This window comes from Cinclus cinclus, chromosome 8 (assembly GCF_963662255.1).
Source record: "Cinclus cinclus chromosome 8, bCinCin1.1, whole genome shotgun sequence".
NCBI lineage: Eukaryota > Metazoa > Chordata > Aves > Passeriformes > Cinclidae > Cinclus > Cinclus cinclus.
Window position 1 is genome coordinate 14,110,632 of NC_085053.1, and position 14,147 is coordinate 14,124,778.

Genomic DNA, 14,147 nt, shown 5'->3' on the forward strand with positions numbered 1-14,147 from the left:
AGATGGCTAGACTGGTTCTACAGACTGAAAATGTTCTGACATGGTATTCAAACTGTTTTTCTGCCAACTGCTATTAAGGAGTTCACAGGGGTTGGAACAACAGAACGTGCATCCAGAGTCAAAAAACATCCTTCCTGGTTGGTGAGTTTTTTTGTTGTTTTGTTTTTTTTTTTTTTTTTTACAGAGACAGCACAAACTCTCTAATTAATTTCCAAAGAAGCCACTTCAGAGTGCCAATCACACTGTCTCCTCTCATTACACCAAGGACTTCATTGTCAGCTACACTCCAGTCTCCAAAGCTTGGTAAGCCTCAAAGCAAATGCACTACACATTCGATTTAACAGCACAAAAACCCAAGATGACAATAACCAGATGCATTTTTAAAATATTCCATGTTAATGCTATTTGTACACTTTACACCCACCACAAAAGGAACTCCAGATGTACAGAAACATACACACTGAACAGATGCTCATGCTGAGAAGATTCCTAAACATATCATAATCTATCATTTTTATTTCCAAATATTTAAAATTACTAAAGCCCACCCCAATTTTAGTCCCATCTACCTCTTGTTACCTTGGATATTGTAACACAGTTTGATAGAAGTCAGGGCATTTTATAAAGCAAAAATGCAAGTCTAACCACAACTTCAATGTATAAGCCCTCCTACTGTTCCTGAGGTGAACATAAGTATGTAGTATTTGAAAAGAGCATGACAAACCCCAAAAAGTTAATGATGAAAAGTATCTGTATCTAAGTAAACAGCAGCAATTTTCAATTACTAATGAACTGCAGCAATGCTACTTTGTGATTATGTGCAGGCTTTCTTCGGATGATTACTGCTTTACAAAAGTTACCTACAAAGACATCATATACTAGAGATAGGAAAATCTGGCACTCAACAGCCAAATTCTCAGAAAATATACTTCAAGTGAATTAGACAAGACTTGCCAGTACTCACTACTCTGTTCCAAGCCTTAAGAGAATATTATGCAAAGCAGTTCACAGAAGTATCTTGGGTCCTGTATGGTCATACCATAAGGAATATGCTGCAGCATGACCACAAAGACACACACACTGACAAAAATAAAACTATTTGTCAAACACTACTTTCAAAGCATAATCAAAATTTTCTATTGTAATAAGTAAACAGAAAAGGGGAACCTATTTCCCACAGCACAGAAAATGTTGTGGAATGTAACAGTTTAAACCACAGAATGGCTTATACAATTTGACATTTATTTTGTTATTATTAATTTACATTATTTCATACTATGCTATTAAAAGAGACACAACAAGGAGCATGCTTTTTGGCCAAGACATACTGAAAAGCACCAAGTGCCTTAGTGTAATCAAGACATACACATTTTGTACAATTCACACTCATTTCAGAGAACGGTGGTGTCGTTATTAAAAAAACAAAAAAAACTTGCTTGAAGAACAAACAGCTACCAAATTTAAAGAATTAGAAAATACTGGCCAGTCAAGGAAAATCTTGCCTTTGTCCTGTCCCTGATATAAACATTTAATTAACATATGTGTCATTTCAGTAACAGAATTGCTATATTTAATAATTACCACATAAACACCAGACAAAGTTGCTTTCCTTATCCCCTAATTTTTCTTCTGGCTCCTTATTTATCTCTATATTCATCTATGCTCAGTTTTTCACTTTATCCAAAACAGCATACCGTATAAAACTCCGGAACAATTTTAAAAATACCTCAGAACTGTCAATCACCATAAAACATCAAAAAAACAGCATGAAGAGATGCAACTTAAGAAGGCAGAGTAAGGGAGATATTAAAAAAGCCTCATACAGAATCATCAAATTTGCTTCAATGAATTAGCGAAGCGCACACACACACGTAAGTTCAAATATCTTGAAAACCTATGTTTAGGTACCAGTCCTAACCCTGAAAAATTCCACTTAGGAGGTGAAAGCACAAATGAAGGAGAGCTTTAGGCCTGATGAGGTGTCCAGAACAGCTGAGCAGAAGAGTTCTCTGCAGGCTTGGACTGAAGATCCCGTGCCCCTGCTGCCATCAGCAAACACAGAGCAGCTCCAGCCGCCTCCTGAAGCTCCACTGATGCTAGAACAGGGAATGATGAAGGAATTGCCACACCAGAACACAAACACGTCTAAGGCTTAGAGGTTTTTATCTTGTTGAAAGCCCTGTCTTTGAAGGCCCACAATACTGTTTTTCCTTGTGTTTTTAACCTAGATTTAAGATAATTCTTAATTAATTTGATTTTGTGCCAGATCTTCCAAGAGCAATCTTTACTTGCCCAGCACAAGTTGTTAAAACAATTAAGGTTTAATATTTTTTTACAGTAAGTGAAGCACTGAATATTCTTCCAACTTAGAAACCAGTTCGGTTTATAACATAGTAGAGTTTTAAAAGTATGATTAGATTCAATTAAAAAAATTTAAAAGATACCCTGTAATATAAAAACTTGCATTGTCAAAGCCTAGTTATATAGTTACAAACAGACCATTTTATGCATGAAGTTACCTCAGTGTAAAGTTGCAGGTCATCTCCAGATATCAAGCAAAAAATACATTAAATTTTGCTAAAATTTATTGCAAAAGTATTGCAATAAAGCTCTTACACTAAAATTCTAGCATTATTTCTTCCAACTAACACGCTTCAGGAGAAAATAAATATAGTGGCTCAAAATAAACTTCTAGTTTCACAACACCGTGAGTTAAATGCTATCATTAAAAGGAAGTCTGAGGTCAAAATCCATCTTTTTGAATATGTTATTTAAACGCAGGGCAAAGACAAGCACTTCCATACAAAACTGAACATAAGACACTGTATAAAACCTTCAATTGTCATTTACAAGCTTAACAAAAAAAAAATACAATTAAGAGGCGACAAAAATGAACCAGTATCAGTAAGCTACAACTGTTTCCTAAAGCAATCCAAATCTGAGTGCTTACAGTCAGTGCTCACCCACATGCCAGCCCCCACTCTCCTCAGGTGACACCTCTGACCTGCAGTACATACAGGGATGAGCTACACACACTCTTGTATGGCCAATATAAATCACAGCTTTCACTTACTCCTTACTGCCAATGTCACAACAGTTTTAGATTTCAGGCTTGTTACAGCAGCACCATCAACGCTCAAAAAGCGTATTTTGTCTGAATTTTCATCGTGCCTACAAATCCTAGCGAAGTACAACGTACTATGCAAAACACTAAAGTAACCCCTAAATACCTTTAAATCAGGCTTCTCCACATAGCACACGTGATGCTATTACATCCTCATTTTGCATAATCAGACACAACTTAATTCAGGTGGCTTCAGGAGCTCCGCTGGCACTCCCAGCACTGCGCCCCACCCTGCCGCGGCTGCCCCGGCTCCTCGGGCAGCCACTTGTCTCGGTGTGGAGCAGATCTTTGCTCCTCTACAGACTAACAGACTGCGCTACAAAATACTGATTAAGCTGTTTAATTCAACGCAACCCACCCCCCCCTCCCCCCCCCCAAAAAAAAAACAAACAAACAAGCAAAAAACAACCTATAATGATAGGTCTACATTAACAGTTCCTGGACCAGAATTCAAGCTGCAACGTTTAGCTTTCTGTAATTGTTTCTTTCCTTAGCACAAAAGTCTCTCATTCACAGTCTTTAAAAGCAAACAAATGGAGGGCAGGCGGCATTTAAAGCGGGGACCTTAAACCCTTCTTGGGTTACTAAGGTACTATTCTTTTCTGAGCCGAAGCACTCCCAGGATCAGTGCTGGCTCCAGCCAGAGCGGTAACAGCAGGAAACCTGACGGAGGAGATCCAACAGCCCAGCGCTGCGAGCAGACACGGCTGTGCCTCGTTCCGGCACTCCCCCGGGAGAAGCCCCTTCCTCCTCCGCCGTGCTCGGCACAGCCGAAGAGCCTCCGGAGGGAACAGGGGAGCGCTAAGAAAAGCCCCAGCACGAGACAGAAACTGCCTGTCTCGCTGCTGCCAATTCTTCGTATTTAAAACAAACACAGCGCGAGGTCAGCCAGTATTCTGCGGTACTTCTAGAGACAAAGCTATATAGTAGCTGCTTCTAGTTAGGGCCGGCAACTGAGACCGCTTTGCTCGTCCGAGCAGCCCGGCGATTCCCGGGGAAGCAGCGGCTCCGCCGCCGCCCCGAGGCTGCCGGAGCCGAGCCGGGACCCCGCCCCGAGCCGCGCCGGGAGCGCGGCGACGGCCCCGCCGCCGGGCCCCGAGCGGGGCGCTGCTCCGGCTGCACACAAAGCGCCCGTCCCGCCGTGACCGCGCCGGGCAGCGCCATGGCCGCCCCGCCGCGGCCCCCGGCCGGCCCAGCGCCGCCGCCGCCCTCCCGCCGCCAGCGCCGGACCCCGGCCCGCCCCGCCCCGCCCCGCCCGCCGCGGCCCCTGCCCGCCGCCCCAGCGCCGAACAAAGCACGGCGCCTCGGCTCCGGCCGCTCCGCGCCTCCCCGGGGCAGCTGCCCGAGCAGACAAGGGAAGGAGGCGAATCTCAGACACAATGAGAGGCGAGCCGGGACTCACCCACAGCTCCGTGCCCCAGCTCATGGCTGCTCCGCGGGCAGCGCCGGCTCCGGCAGAGGCGGGGATGAGGCGTCGGGCGGTGGCCGGAGAACGGGGCCCCCCCAGGCAGCGCCGGTGCCCTCGGTCACTGGGGAGAGGCGGCGGCGGCAGCGGCGAGGAACGGCGTCGCTTCCAGCTCCAGCTCCGCCTGGCTCGGAAGGGGGAGCCGCGGAGGAGACTGGGAGAGGGGCGGGTCCGGCTGGAGCGGCGGGGCTGGGACGGGAGCGGCCGGCGCTGCCCCGGAGCCCCGAGCGGCCGCGGGGCGAAGGTGTCGCGCCCGGAGCGGCCCCGCGTTGTTACTCATTAACGAGGCCCGGGGCTCCGAGCCCCGGGCGGCTCCGAGGCCTCCCCGCCGCCCCAAAGCGCTGAGTCACGGCCGGGAGCGGCGGGGGCCCGGCTCGCCCCCTCCTCGCCGGGCACCGCGCCCACACAGGGACGTAAACGACGATTCTTGTGTGGTTAACGTCGCAGCTCTACACGTAAATAACAAATCGATGTGTTAGGAAAGGTGAGGCAGGCAGCTGAGAGAAAAAGCTCATTTATGGATGAACCGTATCATTGAGTGTAACAGGGAGTTTCCTCAGACAGGTGTTTAATCCTTGTCAAAGATTATTTTTCCACCGAAGTGTTACAAAGCTACTAATAGAAAGCAGGTGTTTTGAAAGTCACCTGAATTAAATTCCCCTCTGAGGGCATGAATTTTTAAATTTTCCTCTCACTTTTTGCTTAGAAATAATTTTATAAGGTGGGATAAAAACTCAATATAATAATAAAATAACAAATATTGCTAAGTCTCTATATCATGAAACAAAAATTACTTAAATCCAATCATCTTTTGTATCCCAAGCCACCTTTCAGGTAATGTTCCTTTGCATAACAAGTTTAGTGCTATTTTCCATATGAAAGGAACATGCAAATTTTTTCAGACTGATATGAAATGATTGTACTACAATAACATTAACATCAGAGTATCAGAATAAGCAGTAGAGCTCACAGGTGAGTGCAACTTCTGGAGCAGAAGTTGCACACCAGAAATGCACTTGGGTCCATGGGCATCCACAAAATGAGTAAAGGTGCCATATGCTGTGGTCACCTTTGTGTATGTTTTTAGCAAGGTAATGGTCATGAACTTTCTGCATTTTAGATTCTGAAGATGAAATTCCACATATGTGGGCACAGTTCAGTTGAAATCTGGCACATTAACTCAGTTGGTAATTGTATTAATTACTGAAAATATTCAGCAAGCAGACCATATACTGAGGATTCAGGTAATGAAGCAGAAATATTTATTAATAATTTTCATCATTTACTTATATGTTTAAATTCACTCAATTTACATGGCTTTTGGGATTGGGAAAAAACAATGTCCATTAAATGCTGGAAAGACTGATCAGCCTTTTGCTCAGCTACCAGCTTGTCACATATCTTTAGACAATTCTTAAAAAAATATAATCAGAGGAGATAATGAAATAACACTTGTTCAAAACACAAGTAAAAATTAAAAGAATTTGTTCATTTTATATGCTTTCAATGTATCTGTTGTAAATCAATACATATAACTTGCTGCACATGTAATAATTTTAGAGGCATTTCAACACTTCTAATCACACAGTAATCCTGCACTGTGTCCCAACCAAGAGTTATAAATGCCTGCAACAATTTGAGCAGCTTTGGTCTGGGATGCGTGGAATGACACTTTTTTTTTTTTTTTTAAAAGGGTCACTTTGAGAAACAAATGTACACTGAACCTTTAATAGACACTAGAGTCCTAATGTGAATTTGAAATTTGTTGCCAGGATTTTCCACTTCCTGATTATTTCAGGAAAATTCAGATTTGCAATTGTTTCAGTTTAGACATCTAAAAATGAACCCTAGAAAAACAACTTTAGAGCTGCAATTTTCAACTTTAGAAGTCCCAATAAAGTATTGAAAATTAATCTACTGGAAAATTGATCCTAAGTTCTAAATCTATGGAGTTAGAAGCTTTAGTAGTCAGGCACTTAATAGGCACTCAAATGTAAATACTGGCCTTTCATTGCATTAAATATACATCAAGAGAGTTTCAATGCATTATATAAATAGATATATATTTATATTTGTGGTTGGTTGATTGATACATTAACTCTAATTTAAGAATTAATTAATTACTCCTATTTCTGCAAAATGTGCAATGCCAACATTCTCAACATATCAGAATTTCTATTTAGAGCCATGTAACAAAATCAAATATTTTCTGGTGATTTGTAGACATTTTAGGAGAAGGAAAGTGCAGCCTGTATGATGGATATATTAATACAATATATAGCTACTCAGTAATGCTTAAAAAGCCCAATTCTAGCAATGAGAAGTTTTCCCAGGACAAACAGGATTCTTTCTTTCCAGGCAGTTCTCCCCATAAAAACACCTTTACAAACCCTAAGTTAAAGCAAGCATCGGGGGCTGGAGGATGTTCCAGAGATTCAGGGTAAGTTCACAACCTCCAGAACTGACTGAGAGACTGCTCTGAAATACTGTGTAAAACAGGACAGGTGTTAGCACAGCAGCTCTGGGCTATACCCGCCTTTTAAGAGCACGCGTACATGATAAAGAGGAGCAGTCCAAAGACATTCCTGAGCAGGCTTTGAACAAGCCAGCACCAAAGTAGGACACTATCATTGCACCAGAGCACTGCTGCAGTCTAATTACTCATCTTTGCAAGTTAACAGTTAGACTTGGGAAGTCAGGCTGATTAGAAATGGTACACAGTAACATACTGTTTCTGAGACCCAAGCTAGTGTTTCTGCAGGCATTGTGATTCTCATTTTGTAGAGATTTAGCACAAAATCTGCCTCAAAGGATGAAGAAGATTTCAGCAAGTCAAGTGCAAACCCTGTTTCTTTCCAACATGTTTCAGTGGGCTTATTAGTGCTTGAATTTGCATATGGGCACAACATTGAAAACAGAAACCATTTATGTATCAAGTACATACATAGAATCGTGCATTTCACCTTTACTTAAGTAAAAGTCAATCATTAAAGACCATAGATCACAGTAAGCTGCACATGTAATGGATTTGAAGTTGAGACAAAAAAAGCTTTAAGACAAATCATTGCAAAATTTGGAATTCATGAACGACATATTAAGATCATGTGACTGAAATAAATTTTAATTCATTAAAAATAAAGCAGAAGTCTTAGCAGCATAACACTTACCACTTCAGCTTAGTGAGAAATCTGACATCAGTCACTGTTACCCTCTTTTCCTGCTCAAGCACACTCTTGATCTAGGAGATTCCCATATAAATCCTGAGCCATGCTCTCCTTCAGTTTAGCAGTTGAGGATGTGAAATGACCAAGCTGTAAGACAAGGAGAAGATCTACCACATCTCTGCGGGACATCGCCAGAAATGCTAAAATTAATCGCTTAGAATTTTGACATTGTTTCCATTATCAGGGAAAGCAGCTGACCCTAAGCCTAGAAATAATTACCATAAATATTACCATAAAGATTTCCTCTGGTCACATCCTTAAAATCATCAGTTGGAGGAGCAGATGCAACTAAAGGGACTCAAGAACATATTAAAATAATATTCAAGTAATTTTACATGCAGCGAAGGCTTCATGATAGATTGCATTGTTGTAGTGTCCTTGTAAACCACGAGCTTCTTCTGGCAGATGATGGCAACTTATTTTTAGCTTATAAAATTTATTTTTATATTTAGCTGTTTCCCCCACCATTGATTCATTAATGCAGGCTTTAAAAGAAAACTGCCCAATTCTGCTTTTGGACTGAATCCACATAAATCCAATTATTACAGTAGTTGTGTATTTTGTTAATTCTGTTCACTTTTCAACAGAATCTGCTCGAGTTTCCAAGTGTACCTAAAGATATTATCTTGGCAGAAAAAGAATCTGAGTCATTAAGTCGGAGTGGCAGAAAAGCTGTCTGGCACTCCCTGTGGGCACACTTTCTAAAGACAGAAGCTGCATAGCTTTCCACTGCCACAAAACTCAGCAGGACCAAACAAATTACTTCCAAATATCTCTGTCTCAGTGTGAGATGCCATTAATCCTTTTCTCTGCTAGCCAGCAGTCTCTCTGTCATATTAAAATTGGACTTCTACTCAAAAAGAAAAAAATTTGCAGAAACAGTTTTATCTCTTTTGACTTCAAAACCAAAAGAATTTAGCTCCCTCCTTCCTTTACACGTGTATTTCCCCCATCACCAGTACTCTAATTTAAAAAATATTGATATTCATAACACTTCCATGCGGTAAGTGGGTAATCATTACTTCACAGTTCAGGAAATACTTTGAGACAAAAGAATAGGTGTCCTGACACTTCAGCTTGTGCCAAGCTCCCCACAGACTTCCTGAATCTCCCAGAGGCTGGTTAACCATAACCAGCAGTATGCAAAGCATTGGGAGCTCTACATCTGCCTAGAGACTGACTGCCACTCAGTTCCTATTTCAACTATTAGGCAAAATAAACTTATGGTTTTACTCTGAGCACTGATTTATTTTTTTATTTAAAGCAGAAAATTACCAAGAAACTGTATTAGTTAGGCCACACCACTCCTGCCTCAAGGCAGAAAGAAGACTTCATCTATTAGTGCAAACTCAGCCACTGCTTGGAATGACCCAATTCGAATTTTTCTCCTTTCTCTGAGTTTCTGTGGAAAGAACAGTGCCCCTCCATCTTTTCCAGTCCAGTTCCTGTACTGAAATGAATTTTACATAGCAAAAAGAAGATTTGCTTCTTTTTTTTCCCCCTCTCATCTCAACAAACAGAAATACATCAAGAGTGATTGGATAACAGAACTGAAAGAACACTACAAACACCAGCTATAAATAGGAGGGAAAATGAGAACTTCCATCTGCTTTTACGAAATAGCCTGTGCTCACTTTTTTTTTGCCTGCACTATAGCCAAGAGCACATCTTTCTGTGCCATACGTAGTAGAGAAAATATGTTGTCAATCAGCATCAACTAGCAATGTTCTAAGCATACAAACAGCTTTATTTCATAGGAATTTACTTTTTTCCCAGTGAAACAAGACTATCACATGATAATTCAGCATTTCCTTTTGATAATATAAACTGAATCCCAACCTGGAGGCTGGGGAATTACAAATTCATTATTCTAAAATATGATTTTCAACTTTCTAATGCTTGCATTGCCTGCTTGAATACTACAAATCCATCTGCTTCCACTGTACATCCCTTCAGAATTATGTCAAAACATAACCATAAATGGTTTTGCTACCTTAATTTCTGTTACCTCCAGTTCACCTAACCCACGTCTTCTCCATTTTCCCATCAGCCCCTTCCATGGACATTAAGTTAAAAGAACATCAAACTGTATGTAATGTGTAAAGTCAAGTATGGCCATAATGCATTCTGATATTCAATTTGTTTCACTACCGTATTATCTGCAGACATATGGATTATTAACTTTTAGATAATAACCAAAAACCTGAACAGTCACTGCCCTCAGCATCAATAGCAGTTTTCAAGCAGAGTGTACGGATTGACATGCCTACCAATAATGAAAGATGGAGACTCTGTCATGGTACCTATTCAAGCTGTAGAAAAATGAATAGTGGATGAATGTGTAGCACAGCATCAGCACCACCCATTTTAAGACTTGCTAAGCAATATTTTACTATCGTCTGACTTTGAACTACAATCAGAAACAAATGTATGTACAGTTGTGCAAAATCTGCCTTAACATTTGAACACGCTCTGTATCCTAGGCTGCTGTTTAACCTCCCTAGCGAGTTTGAATTCACAACTGGTTCGCTCATTTTCGGCACAGAGAGCCTCAGGTGACCCTCAGTAGTTTAGGTACACACAGTCCAAAACCATTTTCTGGGCTCGACAGACGCCTGCCTCTGCTGCTGCTGCCTCTGCTGGTGGTGCCGCTGCAAGTGCTGCCCTCTCTGCTGTTGCCTCTGCTGTCTCTGCTGCTGTCTCTGCACCAGCGGCTCCCGTCCCACTGAACGCCGTGCAAGTCACATTAAGGGGAAACCAACAGGGACAACGACCCCTTGATTGTCCTACCTTCCACAAACTGCAGGTCGTCACTTCTCTCCCTTAAAGGATTTAATTTCAGTGGCCAGGGGTTTAATTTCACGTGTCCTTCCCTTATTTTACGGCTGGAGTGGTTCCTCCTCCTTTCATGAGAAAGTTGATGTCAATTGCATTATACCACATTTAACTGATGCATGGAAAAAATTCCAAAAGATCACAATCTGTAGGGAAACTCAAAAGTTATTCACGTCAAAGAAAATGCTTTCCTTCCCACTATTAATTACATTAAAAGAAGAGGAATCAGGAAATAAAGCAGCAATGGGAAAGAGAACAGTGTGCTGTGCATAGAATGTATCCCACTAAGCAAATAATTTACCTTTCTATGTCTCCATCTCACATTAATAAAGACAGCTACAACTCAGTTTACCATCTTTATTTCTCCCAAGTGAGATTCTGATCAGAGACTAACTGCAGAAATTTTCAAAAAATCCCAGAGGAAGAGAACCAAAAATTAAGAGATCACTTCCTTATGAAAGAATTTTGGTTTTGTGACATTACACTTTTGAAGCCCTATTTAACTAAATTCAAAATGCAATGTATGCCCTTTGGATTTCAAAGGCAGATCAAATCCAACAGGTAGCCAATTGCATCCTAGTAAGAGACTGTTCCTCCACATCCCTTTGTACATTTTCCCCTTTGAGACAAGGCTACATGCAAAGGGAAAAATATACACAGCTTACTAAGACAGTACTTCTCCCTCCCTAACACATTTCATTTTTTAGTAGCCAAAGTTTACCCTTTAGTTTTACCACTGTCTTAAGAGCTCTCCTTATGTTCAGATCTCATCAGCTGATAAATTCCCAAAAATTAAATAAACAGAAGGGTTGAGTTGTGTTGCTACTTTGTGTCCTTAATAGCTAATCCACAAAAAGAAGTTGTCATGTCACTATTTCCTGTGCCCTTTTTTTTTTTACATTAAAAAATGCACTATTTTCAGCACCAAATAAAAAAACTGACTCAATTTGAGGAATGAATTCCCCCCTCCAGTTTGGAATATAGAGACCACTGGGGCAGGTTACAATACAGCACAACACAAACACAGGTATGGTCGAAAACTCTCAGCATTCAGAAGCTTTATTCTATCCCCAAAAGGGAGAAACTTTTAATTATGCTATTGTAACACAGTCAATACTAGAGATTTCGTTTTAGGGAAACAGGCAATTCTCAATCCCTTTTGCACACAAGTAAACCAAAACCACAGTTAGAGCAATCAGTGAAATTCCTCCCTCCAGGCTTGCCTGCTCCTATAGCTCTTCCCAGTGGACTGTGTGATTCATGCCCCAGAGATCCTTCACATTTGGAAGGGATGCCTGCCAGCCAATCCCCTCCCCGAGAGCGAAGTCTGAAGGGTGATTTTTGCCTCAGAACATCTACTAGCACTTTTTAAAAAAGGTAAAATAATACTTAGTATTTTTTTTACACAATTTGGAAAAGATAAGTTGCTAAAAGAAGTGAGGCTGAGTTTAGAACTATTTTCACATCCTGAAGACAGGTTAAATACATTTTCCTATTCACTCAAAAACTATCCTGTCATTTTAATGATATAATGTATCAAGATAAACTAATTTGTCATCCATAACATTTTGTTTTGTTTCCATTTTTAGAACTGTATTTTTTAAACAAAGGCATCTCAAAAACTCTAAAATTTTTGTAGAAATGAAAATATTATTGTTTCCAACATTAGAACATATTGAAAACAAAAACAAGTTATTAATGATTTAAAGGTAATGAGTTTAGTTGCATACAACTTGCCTAACAATCCCAGACAGTTAAATTACCACAGGTATAGAATAGCTAATCCATCAGATATTATGGAAGATATATGTAAGTACATACTTAAGAAGCAACTGTATTTAAATTCTGATTTTTACCTGCTTGAATATTAATTATCTGTGCTTAAAAATGGCACCAGTTAGATGTTTACATTACAGTAGAATAAAAAAAATATATTTATTGGTCACATTATTCCTTCATACATATTTTCTAACACTTCTACAGAGTGATGTCTCCTTTACTGCAGGCTGGGATGGTGAAGACTGTTGAATTTTGCTTTATTAACACTGCCACCACCCTGACAAATTTACTTCTCTTCCATGGATTACACTGCTGCCTAACTGAGAAAACAAACTACCTGAAACTTAAACAATATTGAATTTGATTTCTAATTCAGCTGTGGTTTTTCACTCTGAGCTGACAGAATGAAACTTGAACACAACATTAATGAAAACAAGTCCTGGTCCATAATCAGCAATCCCAGCCACTATGCTATTACAAATAAATGCTTTCATCTCTGACAATGCCTTTTACAAGTCTGTTTGTTTTCCCAATTATTTATTCTCTACATGATTCACCCCAAAAAGATAAAATCTTTTTCCTCTACATAGGGCACCACCTTTTAGTTCAGTAGCATGTGAAAGTGTTAACTTCAAAGCAAAGTGTAACATTGCCCACACCTGATTAATACCTGTATCATGCTTTGAAGATGTAATAGCTTGTGAGAACTATTACCAAAACTGGACTAATTACTACTGAAATGAGTGTGGAAATAATTCAAAGTTACACCATGCAATATTACTACTCCAGTGTTAGTCACTGTGGGTGGAGGCTGAGGAAGAAATCAATTATTTCCATTGAAACAAGACAAAAAAAAAATCTCTGAAGTATTACAAAAATGAATTACATGAACATTCAGCCTTAAAATTAAGTGCAATCTTTACATAGTTTAATATGCTTCTTATAATTCATCCCAGATATGTAAAGCATAGTAGCCAATCTCATTTAAAATGCAGGAAAAAACCCAAACTTGTTGTAACAAGTATGGTCCATCCTTACCTGAACTTTTGGTTCAAGCTGTGAGATAAAAGTCTTCATGTATTCCTGCAATTGATGCAACAAGAAGTCATAGCCATGAAGAATTAAAATCTTTCCCTAACATATGCAGGAGCATCATGTATTACAGATTTCCAGATCACTGAAGTTTCTGCTGGGCTCATCCACCCAGCAAAGCCTATGTTTATTGGATTTATCCATGACTGATGTAGGGGATTAGGTGTATCCAATTGGATTCACTGTCTAATTATTTTGGTGCAAACCCTCCACTCCCCAGGTATCGGCTTCAGTTGTGTTACAGCACAGTACCTCAGAAAAGAACATTTTCACTCAATCTGTTTCTTTCCAGTAATGCACAGCTCTATCACATTTGTTGCCCCACATAACCAAGAACTGGATTAAGTACTTCCAAGGCCATTATTAAATTCTCAGAGTTACTGATTTCTGTAACAATGGTGGCATGGAATCAAAACAAAAAGCACTCATTTAAATCAGGGGAAAAAATTCAAACTAAGCACAAACATGTTTTGTAAAGGAGTCTATTGGTCCTGATTGCCAGCAAACCTTAATGGGCCAACAGCAACAGTCTCAGACACTCCTCTTCCTCACTGAGTTGCACCCATACAGCATCCTTCAGTCCCATATAGCACATTTATTGAGTGTCCCTTTAACCAGTGTGAGGGCT

General features: G+C 40.4%; 1 protein-coding gene across 1 annotated transcript in view; it reads right to left on the bottom strand.

Moving 5' to 3' along the window:
- Positions 1 to 4,650, bottom strand: part of FNBP1L (formin binding protein 1 like) — a 55,181-nt gene extending 50,531 nt beyond the window's left edge. Inside the window, exon 1 of the mRNA XM_062497293.1 lies at positions 4,527 to 4,650. Coding sequence (XP_062353277.1) covers positions 4,527 to 4,550 — 24 coding nt within the window. The 5' untranslated portion in view covers positions 4,551 to 4,650. The remainder of the gene's footprint in view (positions 1 to 4,526) is intronic.
- Between the last annotated feature and the right edge of the window lie 9,497 nt (positions 4,651 to 14,147).